Below are 22071 nucleotides of genomic sequence, written 5' to 3'. Positions count from 1 at the left end.
GGTAAAAAGCCATGGGGGATGAATACTTTTGCAAGACACTGTATTTCTTCTTTTGGTTTACTTTTTATATAATTGATAGAGGATGTGGTAATGAGTAATCCAGGCCATCTAGTTCAACCCGTGTAGGAGAGAGTGTGTGTTTATATCAATACAATTCCTTATATACCTGTATACTGCTTTTGCCAAGATGCCCATCTAAGAGTTTTTTTAAATTATCAACACTTCCCCCTTTAACAGTAAGAACCCCCTACGCAGTTTAAAGGTCAACCGCTTCTCCAGTGGCCGCGTGTCTTCTTAAGCTCCCTGGAACAAAATAGTTTCCTCTCTGTGCTCGAATCACCCCTGAGGTATTGGTATATCACTATCCTATTTGCTCTAAAGTGTCTACTTCAGGAAGAAAAAGTTTAATGCTTGTAGATGTTCCTTGTAACCAAGGTCCTCCAATCATCTAATTAGCTTTGCCACCCTTCTCTGGACTCTCTCCATTTCCAGCACATCCTTTCTGAGGACTGGTGACCAATGACCAGAATTGCATGGCATATTCAAGATGTGGCTGGACCAGATTTTTATAAAGTGGTAGAATTAGGCCTCATGCCTTTCCTCCTGGCAGCAACATTTTGGCCTTATAAAAGTGTCTAAAGCTTTTTGACGCCTTTACAGGCGTCAAGAACTTGAGCACTAATTTCATTGGCCAGAATAATAATTTATTCTGGCCATTGAAATGAACGCTCAAATGCTTAACATGCCTAATGTTTAGGCATGTTTAGCAGCGTTAAGCATTTTTACTGCTGGACGCACTGTCAGTGGATTTTCTTTCCTGCCTCTGAAAGGCCCCGCCACTAAACACTGCTAAAAGCCTATGTGTGCATGGACACATAGGCTAACATGCAGGCGAGTTTAGAGGCAGGAGAACAAGAATGTCCGATGTCCATGGAAGCAGCTGCAAAAAATGTCCATTGTGCATGAGGCCTTTATCTTGAGTAAATACCCTTTTAATGCATGCTAATATTCTGTTTGGTATTGCATACCATTGCCGAGCATGTTATCTACTAGGACCCTCAGATCTTTTTCCCTCCCGGAATCCCCCATTGGCTCTTCCCCTAGCACGTAACTTGCATTCAGGTTTTTGGCCCCTAAGTGCATTACATTTCTCAACACTAAACTTAATTTACCATGCAATTGCCCTCCCTTTTATTCTATTGAGCTCTTCTTGTAAGGTTTCTATATCCTGCTTTAACGTTATTGCCCAGCTTAGCTTTGTATCGTCAGCACACACTGAGATTGAGCCATTTAAACCATCTTCTCTGTCATTTATGAATAAATTAAACAGAATTGGTTCCAGGACAGAGCCTTGGCTCACCAGACCATTCTGAGTACACACTATTTATCACCACCCTTTGGTTGCACCCTGTAACCAATTTTTTTATACAGGTACATACCTATGGTCTAAGCCAGGGGTGTCCACACAGTGGCCCGGGGCCACATTTGGCCCGCGGAGCCCTCTGATGTGGCCCGCAACCTCCTGCTCAGGAATGGTGGTTTGACAAGCCCAGATTGCAGGTTGCCAACCCACCATCCCAGAGCATCAGTGTTGTGAATGAAGCCGGCGGTAGAGAAAGCAAGAAGCTGCAGAGCCGCATAAGCTGATGCTTCCTGTATAGCGCCAGCTTCTATCACAATCGATACCAAATGCACTCTGCCTGGGACCAACAGTTGGGAAAAGACCGTTATTAAAGGTGTGTTTGTTACTGAAATCAGTGTATATATGGGCATATCTGTTCTTCAGTCGTTACTAGGCTGCTGTTAAACTAATCCTGCACTGAGCCATAGACTTCTGTTATTACCTGTGGGTTTGGTGTGCTTTCAGAAAGTGCACTACACCATCAGGATATAATAGAAGTCTATGGCAAAGTGCAGCTACCCTTCAGGAAAGCCCCAGGTGCACGTGGTGCATCATTGTCAAAGCAGCCTTAGGACCCAATCGGACTCTCTATTCACCTCTATGTCCATTTACCCCTGCTTACCTTTAATCCGATACGCAAAAAAAAGGAAGGGGAACCGTCCCCCTTCCGTCAGATTGAATTGGAGGGCCCATAGAGTAGCATGGGCTGTGTACATATCCGTTCTGCATATGCAGCGTAGATACAGGCCTGTCATGCGCCCATTACACTTATTTTGGCCCACGACCGGTTACCAAGTTGCTTTGATGGCCCTCGCTCTTCAAAAGGTTGGACACCCCTGGTCTAAGCCAACAGACTTCAATTTGTCAATTAAGAGTCTATGTGGAACTGTATCGTATGCATTTGTAAAATCCAGATACACCACAGATACAAAATCCAGATACACCACATGCACAGAGCCCTTTTATCTAGATGGAACTCACTTCCTCATAGAATGTTAGTAGACGGGTCCGGCAAGAATGATCTTTCATAAATCCGTGCTGATTATTACTAATGATACTGTTTTCATGTGCAATTTCTTGGATATAATTTTATGGAGCCCTATATGTACCCAACCTCGCTTTCTTACTATTAATATATTTAAAAAAAAAAAACGTAAACTGTTTTTTTTTTACTCTCCTCTGCTATGTGCCTCTCGTAGCCTATTTAAGCTCTGATTGTGCTCTTATACCTCTTCTTGCTGCAATACTTCTAGTGTGGGAATGACAATGACCCCTAGGCCTTATAAACCTTTTAACGTTTAAGTTTAGCTACCCAGACTCAACCTTAGCTCTTTTAGATTTGCTGCTCATTGAAATGCACTGGCTAATACCCTTACTTAATATGTTCTTCAAGCACTTTTGTTCAATGCTTCAAGAATTTTATCCCATTTAACCACTTAACAACTGGCCCATAGCTGAATGACGGCTACATGGGCAGTTTAACTCTGGGAGGCCGTCATATGACGTCCTCCCAAAATTCCGCTCTTGCGAGCCCCCTGGGGCGCGCACTCGAGAGCATCTGTGACCGCCGGGTACTGTGGATCACGGATCATGGTAAACGGCCGCTCATCGCGGTCGTTTACCACGTGATCGCTCCGTCAAATGACGGAGTGATCACTTGTAAACAAACCGGCGTCATAACGGCGTTCCTCCCTCCCCCTCTCTGTACCGATCGAAACAGCGGAGGGGGAAGAGATCGGTGTCAGCAGCGATGCGGGCTGCATCTGCAGTGCCCACATCGCTGCTCACCGAAATGTAACCCCTCAATTCCCTGGCAACACTCTGCAACACCCTGCAATACCCTGCAACACTGCAATACCCTGCAACACTGCAATACCCTGCAACACCCGCCAATGCCCTGCAACACTGCAATACCCTGCAACACCCGCCAATGCCCTGCAACACTCGCCAATGCCCTGCAACACTCGCCAATGCCCTGCAACACTCGCCAATGCCCTGCAACACTCGCCAATGCCCTGCAACACTCGCCAATGCCCTGCAACACCCGCCAATGCCCTGCAACACCCGCCAATGCCCTGCAACACCCCCCAATACCCTGCAACACCCCCCAATACCCTGCAACACACTGCAATGCTCTGCAACACCCGCCAATACCCTGCAACACCCACCAATACCCTGCAACACCCGCCAATACCCTGCAACACCCGCCAATACCCTGCAACACCCGCCAATACCCTGCAACACCCGCCAATACCCTGCAACACTCTGCAATGCTCTGCAACACCCGCCAATACCCTGCAACGCTCTGCAACACCCGCCAATATCCTGCAATGCAATACTCTGCAACGCCATACTCTGAGATACCCAGCCATACCCAGCCATAGTCGGTGATACCCTGCAATACCCAGCCATAGACATCCCCCCCCCTCCTGCCGCCCTCCGGTGCTTCTACCGACTCGCCAATACGATCAAAGCCAAAATCTTTTTTTTTTTTGGCTTCCCAGCTTAGAGGTGAGATGTGGGGTCTTATTGACTCTTTACTGTAAAGAGAACCTGTCATGCCATATTCCTATTAAAAGGGATATTTACATTCCTTGTAATAGGAATAAAAGTGATCAAAAAATTTTTTTTTGGGGAAAAAAAAAGTCAAACTAAAATAAATAAAGTAAAATGAACAATAAAAAAACTTTTTTTTTTAAAGCGCCCCTGTCCCCATGTGCTCGCATGCAGAAGCGAACGCATACGTAAGTCCCACCCACATATGAAAACGGTGTCCAAACCACACATGTGAGGTATCGCTGCGAACGTTAGAGCGAGAGCAATAATTCTAGCCCTAGACCTCCTCTGTAACTCAAAACATATAACCAGTAAAAAAATAATTAATCGTCGCCTATGGGGATTTTTAAGTAGCGGCGTTTGCCGCCATTCCACGAGCATGTGCAATTTTGAAGAGACATGTTAGGTATCTATTTACTCAGCGTAACTTCATCTTTCACATTATGCAAAAATTGGGCTAACTTTACTGTTTTTTTTTTTTTAAGCACAAAACTGTTTAAAAAAAAAAAAAAAGCATTCGAAAAATTGCTGTGCAAATACCGTGCGAGATAAAAAGTTGCAATGACCACCATTGTATTCTCCAGGGTGTTTGCTAAAAAAACATATATAATGTTTAGGGATTCTATGTAATTTTCTATCAAATAAATGATGATTTTTACATGTAGGAGAGAAATGTCAGAATTGTCCTGGGTGCTCCAGAACACCTGATGGCGCTCCCTGCATGTTAGGCCTCTGTATGTGGCCACACTGTGTAAAAGTCTCACACATGTGGTATCGCCATACTCGGGAGTAATAGCAGAATGTGTTTTGGGGTGTAATTTGTGGTATGCATATGCTTTGTGTGAGAAATAAACTGATAATATGACAATTTTGTGAAAAAAAAAAAAAAAAGTAAAAAAAATCTTGACTTTGCAAAGAATTGTGGGAAAAAATGACAACTTCAAAAAACTCATCATGCCTCTTACTAAATACCTTGGAATGTCTTCTTTCCAAAAAGGGGTCATTTGGGGGGTATTTGTAATTTTATGGCATGTTAGGGTCTCAAGAATTGAAATAGGCCGTCAGTACTTCAGGTGTGATCAATTTTCCGATATTGGCACCATAGCTTGTGGACTCTATAACTTTCACAAAGACCAAATAATATCCACCAATTTGTACTTATTTTTACCAAAGATATGTAGTAGTATAAATTTTGGCCAAAATTTATGAAGAAAAAATTACTAATCTGCTAAATTTTATAACAGAAACAAAGAAAAATTTATTTTTTTACAGAATGTTCTGTATTTTTTCTTTTATAGCACAAAAAATAAAAAACCGAGCGGTGATTAAATACCACCAAAAGAAAGCTCCATTTGTGTGAAAAAAAGGACAAAAATTTCATATAGGTCCAGTGTTGCATGACTGAGTAATTGTCATTCAAAATGTGAGAGCACCGAAAGCTGAAAATTGGTCTGGTTATTAAGGGTGTTTAAGTGCCCAGTGGTCAAGTGGTTAATATCTTGTAGTATGGAGCGCTGCTTAGAAAAGCTGGCGCTTCGAAATGTGTTTTTTTTTCAGCACTACCCTCATGCATCCTTTTACTATGCATTACATTGAATGTAATTACCTTTGTTTCCCAAGTTGTCACGTAATTCTACATCTGCGATTAGATCTGTGTTATTTTAAATTAGTAGATCTAGCAGAGCAGTATTTCTAGTCAGGGCATAGCTAACAGGACAGATATCAGTTATTTTGACCTCCATGCCCATTTAGTTTGTGTCCACATTTACGCAGCAGACACACCCGTAATAGCTTTATTGGGAGGGCTGATGTAAATGGACTTGTGATCCTTTACTTTTAGGTTTGGTAAAACAGAAAAGCATGCAGGCCTTTTTTTCCCTAGACCTGGATGGACCCAGAGGTAGGCGGTTGTAAACACAAATATGCTTAAGTCAGCCTGCTCATTGTACTCCATGGAGTTTCCAATCGTAGTCTACCTGAAAAACTGACAGGTGAACCAGATTGAAAAACCAGTGCGAAAGGACCCTTAACATGGTGGCAGACTTCATAGGCAGAATTTTTTTTCTGTGGTTGTTTTTGCAACAATGACAACATCGACCTATAAAACAGGCAGGAGTGAAAAGACTATGCCATCTGTTTTTCCTAATCAGGATTTTCATATATGTAATTATTAAGTGGAACAATACCTGAAAATCTTCTTCATCAAGAATTTCTTTCCTCCATTTAATTAAAAATGCAGCACAAACATAAAGGTGGAAATGGGAAAATCCTTCAGGCTCTGCCTAAAGCAGGGAGAAAACATAAATAAATTATGAATTAGCTGTGATGCTCTCTTGCACTAATTTTTCTTCCACCAAAGAAATACACGCTTTTAAAATTGAAGATGGCTTAGGCCTGGATAACTCACAAAGCAACCTAAGCTTGCCCACATACTTAAAAGGCTAGCTTTCTCATGATTGCTTCTACTTGTTTCTAGCCCCCAGCACTCTCCTCTGTAAGCCCCAGGAATGTACAGGATGGATAGTGGATCAGAATCCCCACTACTACTATTAAACCTGGAAATTCTCAGAGCAGAACTCAAAACATTTTGCAATCAGAGCTGTCTGACTTCAGGCACAGAAACCTTGTTAGCTCTGTGTCTCTAATGCCACGTACACACATAGCAGACTGTCTGCCGGACTTTCCGAACGAGCTACCTGCCCACACACGGTGCCTTTGGTGCGGACTAATATGGCGTACTAAGTCCGCCAGACTATCTGCCGTACTTTTGAAATGAACGGACTCACCCACACACGTGGAGGAAGGTCTGCTCATTTTGAGCGCGTCTCCAGGTAGCCAGGGCAAGCGAAAGAGGCGTTGCTGGCCCCGTCACCTGGTATGGACTTAAAGGGGAATCCCTACGCCGAAAAATCGGCGTGGGGGTCCCCCCAGGTCCATATCAGACCCTTATTCGAGCACGCTACCCAGCCGGCCAGGAAAGGGGGTGGGGACGAGCGAGCGGCACCCCCCCCCTCAGCCGTACCAGGGCCTCTTCCCGACAACCCTGGCCGTTGGTTGTCGGGGTCTGCGGGCGGGGGGCTTATCGGAATCCGTGAGCCCCCTTTAATAAGGAGGCCCCCGGATCCCGGCCCCCCCACCCTATGTGAATGAGTATGGGGTACAATGTACCCCTACCCATTCACCCATGAAAAAAAGTAAAAAAAATAAAAACACAACACACAAGGGTTAAAATAGTTTATTGCACAGCTCCGGGGGTCTTTTTCCGTATTCGGGGGTCTTCTCGCCGGACTCCTCCGCTATCTTCTGCTCTTTTGCTAGCTCTTTCACTAGCGGAGGAGCCCGGAGTTTCTTCTTCCGACTTCGGGGGTCTTGTCCCCCCTCTTCGTTTTTTCTTGCCGGGCCACCGCGCCTTCTTCTAGCTCTTTTACAAGTGGTGGCCCGGTCTTCTGTCGCCGCTGCCGCCGTCTTCTGTTCTTCTCTTCTGGAGATGTTGCCTCGTCGCTGTCTCCGTTCACAATGGCAGGGACGCAGCGTGCGGAGACTTGTATAGGGACTTCACCGGATGATGTCCCCGCCCCTTATGATGTCACAGTCCCACCATCTGCTGGGACTGTGACATCATAATGGGCGGGGACATCATCCGGTGATGTCCCTATACAAGTCTCCGCACGCTGCGTCCCTGCCATTGTGACCGGAGACAGCGACGAGGCAACATCTCCAGAAGAGAAAAACAGAAGACGACGACAGAAGACCGGGCCACCGCTTGTAAAAGAGCTAGAAGAAGGTGCGGTGGCCCGGCAAGAAGAACCAAAGAGGGGGACAAGACCCCCGAAGAGGGGGACAGGACCCCCAAAGTCGGAAGAAGAGGGCGGCAAAGAAGAAGAAGCCGGGCTCCTCCGCTAGTGAAAGAGCTAGCAAAAGAGCAGAAGATAGCGGAGGAGTCCAGCGAGAAGACCCCTGAAGACGGAAGAAGACCCCCGGAGCTGTGCAATAAACTATTTTAACCCTTGTGTATTATTATTTTTTTTTCACAGGTGAATGGGTAGGGGTACATAGTACCCCATACTCATTCACATAGGGTGGGGGGCCGGGATCCAGGGGCCCCCTTATTAAAGGGGGCTCACGGATTCCGATAAGCCTCCCGCCCGCAGACCCTGACCAGGGTTGTCGGGAAGAGGCCCTTGTCCTCATCAACATGGGGACAAGGTGCTTTGGGGTGGGGGGGCGCGAGGCCCCCCTTTCCCCAAGGCACCCCCCATGCAGAGGGCACGCGGCCTCGTATGGCTCAAGGGGGGGGGTGCCGCTCGCTCGTCCCCGCCCCCTTTCCTGGTCAGCCGGGTAGCGTGCTCGGATAAGGGTCTGATATGGACCTAGGGGGGACCCCCACGCCGATTCTTCGGCGTAGGGATTCCCCTTCAAGTCCATACCAGGTGACGGGGCCAGCGACGCCTCCTTCGCTAGCCCCAGCTACTTGGAGACGCGCTCAAAATGAGCGGACTTTTCTCCGGGCGGGAAAGTCCGTTCATTTGAAAAGTACGGCAGACTGGCACACACACACGGCCGTACTGTTCGCTGACAGATTGGAGTGCAAAAATACTTTTAGTCCGCCGGAGCCTACACACGGGCGGATTGTTCCACCAGATTGTTTGATCGTGTGTATGAGGCATAATCTGCCCTGATAGTACAGGCCTGATGTCTCTATAAAAACATTATTCTGTTCCACTCTCCCGACACGCCTCTGCTTCTATTGGATCAGATTGCAGATCGCAACGTCTGATATTTTGGTCGTCCAATGCTCCGGGATTCGAACTACAGCTATGTGCCATTCTAACCCAGTTGTGATAGCTCAGAACAAGCACCAGACAGGCTGTATGTAAGTTCAAACAAGAATCTCACCTTTACTGGATGCACACAACACACTTTTATACACAGCAGTTTGAACACAGTCAGTTTCAAACAGTCAAACACAGAACAATGCCATCCTTACAGACCATGAAGCCGTCTGGAGGGGGTAAGCCTTAAGAAAAACGGTGAAAAATGAAACAAACACAGGGTGATCCAAACATAAGACAGGACGGAGGAACAACCACTGTGTAACAGAATCAAGGAAAAATACTTCAGTATTCCAAGAACCATGACACACACACACACACATACTCTCTCTATATATTTATACACACACACACACACACACACAGAGTGTGTATATATATATATATATATATATATATATATATATATATACACACATACACATACACATACACACATACACACACACACACACATTATATATATATATATATATATATATATATATATATATATATATATATACACACATACACACACACAAAAGTCCAAAGGATTGCTACAATTATATTCCTTTGTTCATTAATCATTTCACACCACTGATATACAAATGGTTAACCATGCATATCAGTGGTTTGAAATGAGCAATTAACCATAGATTGATTCCATATGTGATTTTTTTGGAAAATTTTTAAATTGCAATGTCTGATCAAAATGTTAGATGTGTTCTGATCTGAGGAAGGGCTTTTGCATGTGAGCTTGAAATGGAAATATTTTTGAACACTGAGACGTAACTTTACAAATCTTTGAACAAAGTAAGTTTTTAAGTGCAGCAATCCTTTGGACTTCTTTGCTTATATCTATGGTCAGCACAAATTGTGGACCGGTGCAGCTTTCCTTAACCACATTTTTACATATATACACACACACTGTAGGTCACACAGGCATCATGTCAGTTCCCTTGTAACAGAAAAAAAAAAAGGTCCGTATGAAGAAATATAAAGTGAACAACTTGCCCGTTACAGGCTTACCAGGCAAGGGCAGAGAAATATTTATTGTTTCTTGGAGTACACAAGACACAGAACAGGCCATAAATCAAGACTACTAGGGTTATGCAGCACCTATAGGTGAGTGGACACTGTCAGAAAAAAAAAAAAAAAAGACAGGAAGTCTCTCCTACTCAGAAAGACTTTCAATTTAGTAGCAAGTATTGAATCCCCCCCAAACAAAGGGGGGTGGGGGCTCTGTGGCCCATGACCCACTCCAAGAAATGGATTTTAAAAGGCAAGTACAAAAATACAATTTTCTTTTCCGTAGATCACAGGACACAGAACAGGCCATAAATCATGACTACTCGGGATGCCCCAAAGCAAAGCGAAGGGGAGGGGAGGAGACACAACAACCACCGTTAGGCCCAAGAAACAACTGTGCAGTCCGCAAAAACACTGTGACCAAAAAGCAGCATTCCCCACAGCCTTCATGTCCATGTAAAGGTGTGTACCGAAAGACCAGGTTGCAGACTTGCAAACCTGAACCAGGCTACAACACTTCTGGTAGAGTGTGCCCTTACCTGAAACAGTGGAGCCTTACCCTTAAAGCTACAGGCTTGGGCAATAAGCTGCTTAATCCATTGTAAAATGGTCTACTTAGAAGCCGCCTAGCCATCCTGTCCAGAAAGGAGAACAAATGAATTCAACTGCCGGACTGCGCCTGAAAAACAGGACCCCTGCAGGCTCAGTGTGAAAGCCTGAGTGTTTTCACACTGAGGCGATGTGCTGGCAGCATCTTTGGAGCAGTGAAGGAGTGGTGTATACACCGCTGCTCCTGCCCATTGAAATGAATGGGCAGTGGCGCCTAAGCGGTGCTTTGTGCGTTTTTTAACCCTTTTTTGGCTGATGGGGGGGGGGGGTTAAAAGCACCCCGCTAGTGGCCGAAAACCTCTGCAAAACGGTAAATGACCACTAAAAATAGCGATGCTTTACCACTGACATCCCAATGTGAAAGAAGCCTATGGTGAATTTTTGAAACAACCTTTGGTAAGAATGAAGGATGGGGACGCAGTATTACCTTATCGCAATCCAGTATCAAAAACGGCTCTTTACGAGAGATAGCTGCCAGTTGCGACACTCTTCTTTCTGATGTGATAGCAACAAAAAAAACACAACTTTGAGTGAAAAATGCCAACAATCCCCTGAACTGGCACAAAAGGTGTTTTTTTGTGAAGCAGGCAGACCCAAAGTCAGATATCACAGACACAAGGATGACATAACAGATGGAACCATACGAGTTACCCCCTGAATAAAAGTGAGTACCAATGAATGGAAGGCAATTGGTCTCTGGAATAAAAACACCGGGGCCGATACCTGACATTTAATAGTACTTAAGGCCAAATTCAGTTCCACTCCAGATTGGAGAAAAGCTAAAATATGTCCAATCAGATTTCTGGGGATGAAACTTTCTAGTCTCACTTCAGACCACATACAACTCCCATATTTTCCTTGAAAAGAGCTTTCTAGCCTTTAGTAATATAGGAATAACTACATCTGAAACATCGCGATCGCAACCGGGCCCCAATAGCCAAGCCATTAAATACAGCGGCTGTAAAGCAGGATGCAATACTGGACCCTGAGACAGGAGGTTAATTTGAGCCAGAAGCGGCCAAGTACCGTTCCCTGCCAGGTTTATGTCGTCTGCAAACTATGTTTTCCTGGGCCATACTGGCACAATCAAAATCACTATTGTTTTCTCTTACATCCTACATAACAGGTGCGGAGGTAGCTGAACTGTAGAGAATGCACAAGTTAGGCTTAAATGATCCTACCATGTTACTATGATGTCTACCCCACATCTGCAGATCTCTCCTCCTGGAGACAAACCTTTACAAATCTGTGTTGAATCTAGATACTAGCAGATCAACATCCAGTAGATCACTGGTAGATTGCTCTGAACACCTCGGTGTAGAGAGACAATTCTCCTGGAATTGCTAATGACTTAATATTCTGCCTGCTAATTCTCCAGACCTGGGATATGCACTGTAAAAATTATGTTCCACCCAAGACAGAATGCGATCAATCTCCAACTAGGTGGCTTAACTCCTGGTACCTCTGTGATGGTTCATATATGCCACTGCTGGTTGCATTGTCCGACTGGACACTGATTGGAAGCCCATGCAGATGCATTGTCCAGTTAAACAGATAGAGGCGGACTGATCGTAGCGCCAAATTGTTGATGGCTACAACCTTTCCTTTGGAGCCCCCATCCTATCAAACTGGCATCCATATTAACAACCTTGAAGGCAACTGGCAGAAAACCTCCCTGCATCCAACTTCCAAGGCAGAAGACAGTGGACAGAGGGAGAAGAACCAGAAAAAGAGAGTGGAGAAAACCCAGAGAGAGGAGAAGAACTGGAGCGGGCTAGAAGACATCAGCGGAGAAGCCCTGGAGAGGGGAGATAAAGTCGGAAGAGATGCTGGAGCTGCCTTAATAAAATTACTTTAACACCCTGTGTGCTGTGTTTTATCTTTGACACTTTTTTTTAGGTGAATGGGTAGGGGTACAATGTACTCCATACTCATTCACAAAGTGGGGGGCCGGGATCTGGGGTCTCCCTTGTTAAAGGGGACTTCCAACAGCCAGGGTTGTTGGGAAGAGGCCCTTTTCCTCAACATGGGGACAAGGTGCTTTGGGTTGGGGGAGCTCCCCCAACCCAAAGCACCCACCCCCCATGTTGAGGGCATGCGGCCTGGTACGGTTCAGGAGGGGGGCACCTTCCCACTGTAACCCTATAGAGGTAATCTTGATGAAAGCAAGAATTGGCTTTGCTGTAAAACATTGCAATGATATGCATCTGTCAAACAGGTACAGAAAAATTGGTCTTTGGGTGTCAGTGGTGCCTTCCCACCATAAACCTATAGCCTCCAGTAACCCTATAGCCTCCCTGCCCATAATGCCACACAGAGTCTGCTCCAGCAGGAACACAACAAGGATTGCCTCACTGATGCATGCACTGTCACTGCTCACCATCCTCGTGGCCTCCTCAAATAGTGACAATACAGTGCATGCATCCTTAATGAGCAGCCATTGGTGTAGGTAAAAAAAGCTGAGGCAGTCTGAGCCTGTCGTCCTGCCGTACTAGCACAGATACTCATTGATGGTCCCTCTGATGCATGTATATGGCCACTGCAGTATTCCCAAAGTTAAGTTCCACCGGGTGGACATGTCACAAATCAAGCGGTTTATGGGCAGGTAGAATTCCCGCTGGATTTCAGCCAACCGAGCACTGGCTGTGTAGGACTGTCTAAAATGGCTACAGACTCTTCTGGCCTGTTTTAGTATATCCTGCAACCCTGGGTACGTACTTAGGAAATGCTGCACCACCAAATTGAGGACATGTGCCAGGCATGGCACACGTCAACTTTCCCCAAGGGCAGACAGGAGGTTTGAGCCATTATCGGACACCCCCATTTATGGCTCCAGCTGGCGTGGTGTGAACCACCTCTGGGCCTGTCCTTGCAGACCTGCAAGAAGCTCTGCTCCGGTGGGGTTCCTGTCCCCTAAACACACCAGCTGAAGCACTGCATGGCACTTTTGAGCCTGGCTCTGGGAATAGTCCTTTGAACGCTTAGGGGGTACCGATGTTCATAGGATGATTCTGCAGAGGAGGGCATGGAGCTGGCGGAGGAGGTAGAGCTCACAGGTCAGGCATCATCACCACCAGCATGGAGACGTGGGGGCACAACAAGCTGCAGCACCGAGCCCTGCCCAGCAGCCTTTCAAATTGCAAGCAGTGTTACGCAGTGTGCTGTGAACAAAATTTATCATCCCTGCCCAAGCTTGCTGGACCACGTGCCAGCAATGAGGTGGATTTTATGGCTGACTTCCTTGCCCAAGGATGCCAGAACTTTACTTTCCATTTAATGGTAGAGAGATGGAAGGGCCTTAAATTTGTGCGAACTTTAGAACCCCATTGAAGTCTATGGGACTCGAACGTTCAAAATAAAAAGTGGTAATTTTAATGGCTAATATGCAAGATGTTGTCCTAAAAAGGGTTTGGGGACCTGGCTCCTGCCCCAGGAGACATGGGTCAATGCCTAAAATGTTTTTAAAAACGGGCGTTTATTTTGGGAGCACTGATTTTAATGATGATTAAAGTGAAAAAAAAAGTGAAACATTCCTTTAAATATCGTGCCAGGGGGGTCTCTATAGTATGCCTGTGAAGTGCCACGTGTTTCCCCTGTTTAGAACAGTCCCTGCCCAAAATGACATTTAACGGAAAAAAAGTCATTTAAAACTGCTTGCGGTTTTAATGTAATATCTGGTTCGGGCAATATGGATGACAATCATTGAGAAAAATGGCATAGGTAGCCCCCCCTGCCCATTACCAGCCCCTTTGGGTCTTGTACGGATATTAGAGAAACCCCATACCCATATTAAAAAAAGGAAAGGCGTGGGGCCCCCAGGCCCTATATACTCAGAACAGGAGTATACAGGCGGTGTAAACAAGACAGGGACTGTGTAGGTTTGTTGTGTTAAGTATAATCGGTTTGTAATTTTTAACTGGTACATTTTTAAAGTGTAGCTCCAGTCAAAAAATCTATTTTTAAGCTTTTTGGAAAACATAGGGAGGGGTTATCACCCCTGTATAATTGTTTTTGCCGTACATCTTTTTTCATCTCAATTCCAGTTGTCTCCTTCCATTTGCAAGTAGGATGTTTGAAAGCAGGGGCCTGCCTAAAGTGTTGGTGTTGCCAAAACACTGTAAGCCCTCAAAGTGACTCTTGGTAGGCGCTGGAGAGCCCTGCTGTGAACAATTATATCAAGAATTGTAATTACATGCCTTTGTCGAACAGTGGTAGAAAAATAGGGCCTTTGGTGGTTGTGGTAGTGGTGCTGGTGCCACAACACTAAGTACTCACAGTTACTCTCGGTGGGTGCAGGAACGGGCCCTGCTGTGAAATAATATATCAAAAATTGTAAATTACATGCCCCTATTAACCACACTAGAGATCCGCGCTATAGCCAAATGATGGCTACGGCGCAGACCTCCTTTGCCGGGACTACGTCTATTGACGTTGTCCCGCGCACGAGCGGCCTGCGCGCCCCCTGAGGGGCGCACGCGGCGTGCTCTGTGATTGGCGAGTCTATGAGACTCGCCTGATCATGGATCCGAGCAAGGGGTCAATCCCGACCCCTTACCACGTGATCAGCTATCAGCCAATGACAGCTGATCATGTGATACAACGGAGCCGGTAATTGGCTATTTTTCCTCCTCGCGCTGACAGCTTACCAGTGCCCACCTGCCCCCTGCCAGTGCCACCTCATGAATAAATAAATGCCCCCGTCAGTGCCCAGTGCCACACATCAGTGCCACCCATCAATGCCCACAGTCTGCCTCAACGGTGCTGCACCCCAGTGCCACATATCCGTGCCCATCAGTGTCATCTACCAGTGCCGCCCATCAGTGCCCCTTAGTGCCACCCATCTGTGCCCATCTTTGCCCATCAGTGCCACCTTATCTGTGCCCACCAGTGCAGCCCATCAGTGCCCACCAGTGCAGCCTATCAGTGCCGCCTCATCAGCACACTTCAATGAAGGAGAAAAATGACCTGTTTGCTAAATTTTATAACAAACTATTAAACATGATTTATTTTTTATTTTTCATCTTTTTTTGTTTGTTTAGAAAAAAATAAAACTCCCAGCTGTAATTAAATACCACCAAAAGAAAGCTCCATTTGTAGGAAAAAAAATGATAAAAATTCATTTGGGTACAGTGTTGTATGCCCGCGCAATTGTCATTCAAAGCGCATCAGCGCTGAAAGCTGAAAATTGGTCTGGGCAGGAGGGGGGTTTAAGTGCCCAGTAAGCAAGTGGTTAAACAGGGGCTGAAAAATTGGGCCTTAGGCACTGCTTGCTGGTGCCACAACACTGCAACCTCTCCCAGATACTCTAGTTGGAGTGCAGACATGAGCCCTGCTGCAAAGCATTGCATCAAAAACTGTATTACATGCCCCTGTTAAACAGGGGCTGAAAAATTGAGCTGGTGGCATCACCCAAAACCAAGAATGTTCTTCCAAGATATCAGCGGAGGAGGAAGAGGATAGACAGCCAACATAACAGGACAGTCACTCAGCATCAGCATAGGCGGTCTTGAAGGGATGTGATATTTCAAAAAAAAATATTCGGTTACATCAGCTTCAGGTGCTTGGTAGCTGGTGGTGATCCAAGACTGATTCATCTTGATGAAGGTCAGTCGATCAACTGAGTCGGTGGACAGGCGCACCCTGTGATCGGTTACAAAGACACCAGCAGCACTGAAGGTGCGTTCCGAAAGAACGCTGGATGCAGGACAGGCCAGTAGCTCAATTGCATACTGTACTAGCTCTGGCCAGTGATCCATCCTCAAGACCCAGTAAGCCAGAGGATTTTCGGTAGGAAAGGTGTCCAAGTCTGACCTTGCCCCTAGGTATTCCTGCACCATGTAAATCAGACGCTGGCGATGGTTTCTGGAACTGATCATACCTTAGAGAAGTGGACTAAAAAATTGTCTGAACGCATCGGTCAGACAGCCACCTTCTCCACTGCTCCTTCTGACCGATGCCTCAGCAACACGTTGTCCAGGACCAGGAGTTTGTAACCTCCCAGTCTCTGGGAACGTGTTGCACAGACCTTTCTGCAAGGCCTTCCGGAGAGGTCTCATCCTCTGCGACGGCAAAATAAGGTCCGCAACCTTACCCTTGTACCATGGATCAAGGAGAGTGGCCAGCCAGTAATGGTCCCTCTCCTTGATCCGAAGAATACGAGGGACCTTCCACAGGCTTTGCAGGATCAGGGAGGCCATGCACCGTAGGTTAGCTGAGGCATTGGGTCCAGAGTCCTCTGGGTCACTAAGGACAACATGATCCGCAGCTACCTCCTCCCAGCCACGTACAAGTCCACGGGTTTCTTGGGACTGTAAATCATCCCTACAAGACTGCTGCTGCTGAGTGCCAGGCTCCACCTCCATGCTGACACAATCATCCTCCTCCCCCTTCTCGTCCTCTTCCTGTGTGATGGGTAGGACAGCAGGAACACTGTCTGGATAAAGGGGGCCTTGAGAGGCAAGCGAGTCCTCCTCTTCCTGCCTCTGTTCTGCCTCAAGTGCCCTGTCCATTATTCCACGCAGCGTATGCTCCAACAGGTACAGTGTCACTGATGCATGCACTGTCACCATCCTCGTGGCCTCCTCAAATGGTGACAGGACAGTGCATGCATCCCTGATCATGCCCCACTGGCGTGGAGAAAAAAAAAACTAGCTCCCCTGACCCTGTCCTGGTGCCGTAGTCACACAGGTACTCATTGATGGCCCTTTGCTGCGTGTGCAGCCACTGCAGCATGGCCAATGTTGAGTTCCACCTGGTGAGCATGTCGCATATAAGGAGGTTCTTGGGCAGGTTCAACTCCTATTGGAGCTCAGCCAGCCGAGCACAGGTATTAAATCATCTGCTGAAATGCACACAGACTTTCCTGGCCTGCTTCAGGACATCCTGTAAGCCCGGGTACCTGCCCAAGAACCGCTGCACCACCAGGTTAAGGACATGAGCCACACAGGGCACATGGGTCAGTTGTCCCTGTCGGAGGGCGGAGAGGAGGTTGTGCCATTGTCGCAAACCACCAATCCTGGCTTAAGCTGGCGTGGCGTCAACCACCTCTCGGCCTGCCCTGCAGAGCTGACAAAATATCTGCCCCAGTGTGGCTCCTGTCCCCCAATCAAACCAGTGCAAGCACGGCATGCCATTGTTTTGCCTGCGTACTTGCGTAGCCCCTTGAACGCCTACGGAGCACCGCTGGTTCCGAGAACAGAGCACTGGAAGAGGCCATGGAGGAAGAAGAAGAGGAGAGGGTGGAGGAGAGAGGTGTGTCACAACCAATAGTAGCATTTTGGAGGCGTGTGGCAGAATAACCTCCAGCACTACTGCATCTTGTCTTGCATCCTTCCCAGCTGCCAGAAGAGTGACCCAATGGGCCGTGAAAGACAGGCAACATCCCTGTCCATGCCTGCTGGACCATGAATCAGCTGTAATAGGCACCTTACCGCTGACCGCCCTGTCCAGCGAGGCAAGGACATTGCCTTCCACATGACGGTAGAGAGCCAGAATCGCCTTCCGTGAGAAAAAGTGGCGTTTGGGGGCTTGCCACTGAGGAACCACACATTGCACAAAAGAAGGGGGCCAAGTCTACTAACTGAAAAGGTAGCAGTTGAAGTGCTAGCAATTTAGCCAAGCTAGCATTCAACCGCTGGGCATGTGGATGGCTGGGAGTGAACTTCTTTTTACGGTCCAGCAGCTGGGGCAGGGAAATTTGCCTGCTACAATCGGATGTGGGTGTACTGCTAGCAGAGTGCCCGCAATCACTTGGCTGTGACACACCTAATTCTACACCTTCATTCCTCTCAGTGCAGGTTTCAGAGAGGACTAAAGGTCTAGTGGGGTTGGAGATCCCAGCTGATGAGGAGCAAGGAGAGGTCCGCTTTGTTCTTTGTTGTGGGTCTTTGAGGTAAGCTTGCCAATGAGCTGCATGGCAGGTCAACATATGTCTGGCCAAGCATATGGTGCCCAAGCAGCTGATGTTTTGGCCACACGAGATATGCTTGAGACATATGTTGCAAATAGCAGCAGTGCAATCTGATGCACTTGTCTCAAAAAAGGCCCACACCAAAGAACTTTTAGAATAACACGCAGAGGCAGCACCCTGCACAGGCGGAGCTCTGCGGTGTGATTCAGTCGGTGTGCTGCCCCTAAGCTGGCCCCCGGAGGGCATCCTGCCTCGTTGGAGATGTGCCTTCTCCTCCTCTCTCCTACCAGGCACCCACGTGGAGTTAGTGCCCTCATCATCCCCTACCTCTTCATCACTGGAGCAAACCTGGCAGTATGCTGCAGCTTGTGGAACATGACTGCTAGATTGCTGTCCTTCTTGAGCATCCCCTCTCTCTGTGCTCACGCTACTGCCTTCCTCTAGCTGAGTATCATCATCAGAGCCTACAAAACACTGGGCATCCTCCTGGAGCATGTACCCAACACTGTACTCAAACAGTTTGGGGGACTCCACAGGAGGACGTGGTGGGTCTAGGGAAGGAGTCACTGATGATATTGAGACGAGGGAAGAGGATGCGTTGGCAGCTGCTTTGCTAGTACCCTGAGCCTGGGTGAGAGGATGAGGAGGATGAAGAGGGCTTGGTCATCCACTCTACCAAGTCTTCGGCATGATGCGGCTCAAAACGTCCAGCTGCCGAAAATAAGGACAAGCGTGTCCCATGGCCACGTGCTGATGACGATGCACCGCGTCCACGACCAGCACTGTTGTCTCTAGACACAGAGCCTGCTTGCCCTATTTTATTGGCTCGTGCCTGTCTGCCTCTCCTCGTTGGCCTTCCAGACATGGTAATAGCCTGCAGGGAGATGGGAAAACCAGCAATTGGGTAGTGTATATTGTGCTGGAGGCACAAAACACCCAGTAACTCCTGCAGATGCCTTTATTATAGAACAGAAGCAATAAAGGGCAGATACAGGTGTATATTGTGCTGTGCTGGAGGCACACAACAGCCCCTAACTCCTGCAGATGCCTTTATTATGGAACGCCAGCAATAAAGGGCAGATACAGGTGTATATTGTGCTGGAGGCACACAACAGCCCCTAACTCCTGCAGATGTCTTTATTATAGAACAGAAGCAATAAAGGGCAGCTACAGGTGTATACTGTGCTGTGCTGGAGGCACACAACAGCCCCTAACTCCTGCAGATGCCTTTATTATGGAACGCCAGCAATAAAGGGTAGATACAGGTGTATATTGTGCTGTGCTGGAGGCACACAACACCCACTAACTCTGCAGATGCCTTTATTATAGAACACCAGCAATTAATAGGTAGATACCGGTGTATACTGTGCTGTGCTGGAGGCACACAACTCCAACTAACTCCTGCAGATGCCTTTATTATAGAACACCAGCAATAAAGGGTAGATACAGGTGTATATTGTGCTGTGCTGGAGACACACAACACCCACTAACTCCTGCAGATGGCTCAATTAGAGAAGAGCAATATAGGTAGATACAGGTGTATACTGTGCTGAAGGCACACAACACCCACTAACTCCTGCAGATGGCTCAATTAGAGAAGAGCAATATAGGTAGATATAGGTGTATGCTGCGCGGAAGGCACACAGACAACACCCACTAACTCCTGCAGACGGCTTAATTGGACAAAAGCAATACAGGGTAGATACAGGTGTATACTGCGCTGAAGGCACACAGACAACACCCACTAACTCCTGCAGATGGCTGATGGCTCAATTAGACAAGAGCAACAAAGGGTAGATACGGGTGTATACTGCGCTGAAGGCACACAGACAACACCCACTAACTCCTGCAGATGGTTGATGGCTCAATTAGAGAAGAGCAATATTGTAGATACAGGTGTATACTGTGCTGAAGGCCCACAGACAACACCCACTAACTCCTGCAGATGCCGGAACACTACACAAGGCCGTCGCGCTGGCGACCTTATATAGTGTGGGGTGTGTACTACACAGCCTGAGCTATAATTGGCCACAGGCATCCTGCCTGTGGCCAATCATGGCTCTCCTCGCTGCCGTCGCTGTGATTGGCCAAGCATGTGGGGTCACAGTGCATGCTTGGCCAATCATGAGCCAGCAATGCACTGCGATGGCGCAGTGCATTGTGGGCCGTGAGCGCCACACGAATTTGGCGCGAACGGCTCATAACGTTTGGTATTCGCCGAACGCGCGAACAGCTGATGTTCGAGTCGTACAAACGTTCGACTCGAACACCGGGCTCATCCCTAGCTGTAAGCCTTAATCATCAAAATTAAAAGAAATGTTTGAAATATATTACTCTGTGTGTAATAAATCAATATGAGTTTCACTTTTTGAATTGAATAACTGAAACAAATTAACTTTTTGATGATATTCAAATTTTTTTGAGATGCACCTGTATGTGGTCTTATTAAACTCTCCAGTATCTTCCAAAATATAGAAGTTAAACCAACAGGTCTATAGTTACTTGGTAAAGACTTTGAATCCTTTTTAAATTTAGGCACCATATTGGCCTTACGCCAATCCAGTGGTATTATGCCAGTGATTAAAGAGTCCCTAGAGGAGAAAGCCAGGATGAAAAAACCCAGCAGCAGAATATGCGGCATGAGGGAGGGAACCGTGGGGGCAGGTGCAACCGATGTACTGCATGGAAGTCCTGTTTGCCCTGATATCACCTTCCCCCACCTCCTCCCAGACTGTTGGATCTATTGTGGGAGGACAGGCAGCAGCGTTGCTCTTCAGCTGAGGCCATCTCTTCCCAGGTAATGGGAGAAGAACAGGCAGACAGTTAGGTCCATATACACAGTGCCTTGAAAGATTATTCATACCCCTTGGAAATTTTTTCAAATGTCATGCAACAATCAAAAACTTAAAAGGAGTTGTAAAGTCTCAAGGTTTTTCACCCTAATGCATTCTGTGCATTAAGGTGAAAAACCTTCTGTGCTGCAGCTGCACCCCAGAGCCCCCCTTTTTCTTACCTGAGCCTGATCGTTCCAGTGACAAGAACAAGCACAGCATCTCCAGCCTCTGTCTTTGGTCCTCATTAAACAGATTGATAGTGGGAACCATTGGCTCCTGCTGCTGTCACTCAAATCCAGTGACGCAGGAGCTGGGGGGCGGGGCCGGTCCTGCTGTCTGTGTCAATGTACGCAGCAACATGACTCAGGAGTGCACCAGCTCGAGATGCCCCCATGGACAGAAGGAGCCAGAAGCACGGCTGGGGGACTCCAAAAAAGGAGGGTTGGGGCAGCTCTATGCAAAACTCTTGCACAGAGCATGTAAGTATAATATGTCTGTTATTTTAAGAAAAAAAAATGAAATAAACGCAAACCTTTACAATCACTTTAAATCTATTTTATTGGGATTTTATGTGACAGACCAACACAAAGTGGCACATAATTGTGAAGTGGAAGGACAATAATAAATGATTTTCAAAATGTATTTTTTACAAATAAATATATGAAAAGTGCGGTGTGCATTTGTATCTTATTTGTGAGTCAATACTTTGTAGAACCACCTTTAGCTGCAATTACAGCTTCAAGTCTTTTTGGGTATGTCTCTACCAGATTTGCAAATCTAGAGTGAAATGTTTACCCATTCTTATTTGCAAAATAGCTCAAGCTCTGTCAGATTGGATGGAGATGTCTGAACAGCAATTTTCAAGTCTTGCCACAGATTCTCACCTGGATTTAGGTCTTGGCTTTGACTAAACCATTC

At 46.8% G+C, this 22071-nt stretch overlaps 1 protein-coding gene across 2 annotated transcripts in view; it reads right to left on the bottom strand.

Moving 5' to 3' along the window:
- The window catches only part of TBC1D22B (TBC1 domain family member 22B), a 496720-nt gene that overhangs the window by 14884 nt on the left and 459765 nt on the right, over nucleotides 1–22071 (bottom strand). Inside the window, exon 10 of one of the 2 annotated variants that reach the window (XM_077467354.1) lies at nucleotides 6145–6240. The exons of the other annotated variant lie outside the window; for it this stretch is intronic. Coding sequence (XP_077323480.1) covers nucleotides 6145–6240 — 96 coding nt within the window. The remainder of the gene's footprint in view (nucleotides 1–6144; nucleotides 6241–22071) is intronic. 2 annotated transcript variants of the gene reach the window in all.

Source organism: Lithobates pipiens, unplaced genomic scaffold (genome assembly GCF_037356315.1).
Source record: "Lithobates pipiens isolate NorthernLeopardFrog02 unplaced genomic scaffold, aLitPip1_a1.2 Scaffold_52, whole genome shotgun sequence".
NCBI classification, from domain to species: domain Eukaryota; kingdom Metazoa; phylum Chordata; class Amphibia; order Anura; family Ranidae; genus Lithobates; species Lithobates pipiens.
This window is presented reverse-complemented; position numbering and strand designations above follow the sequence as displayed.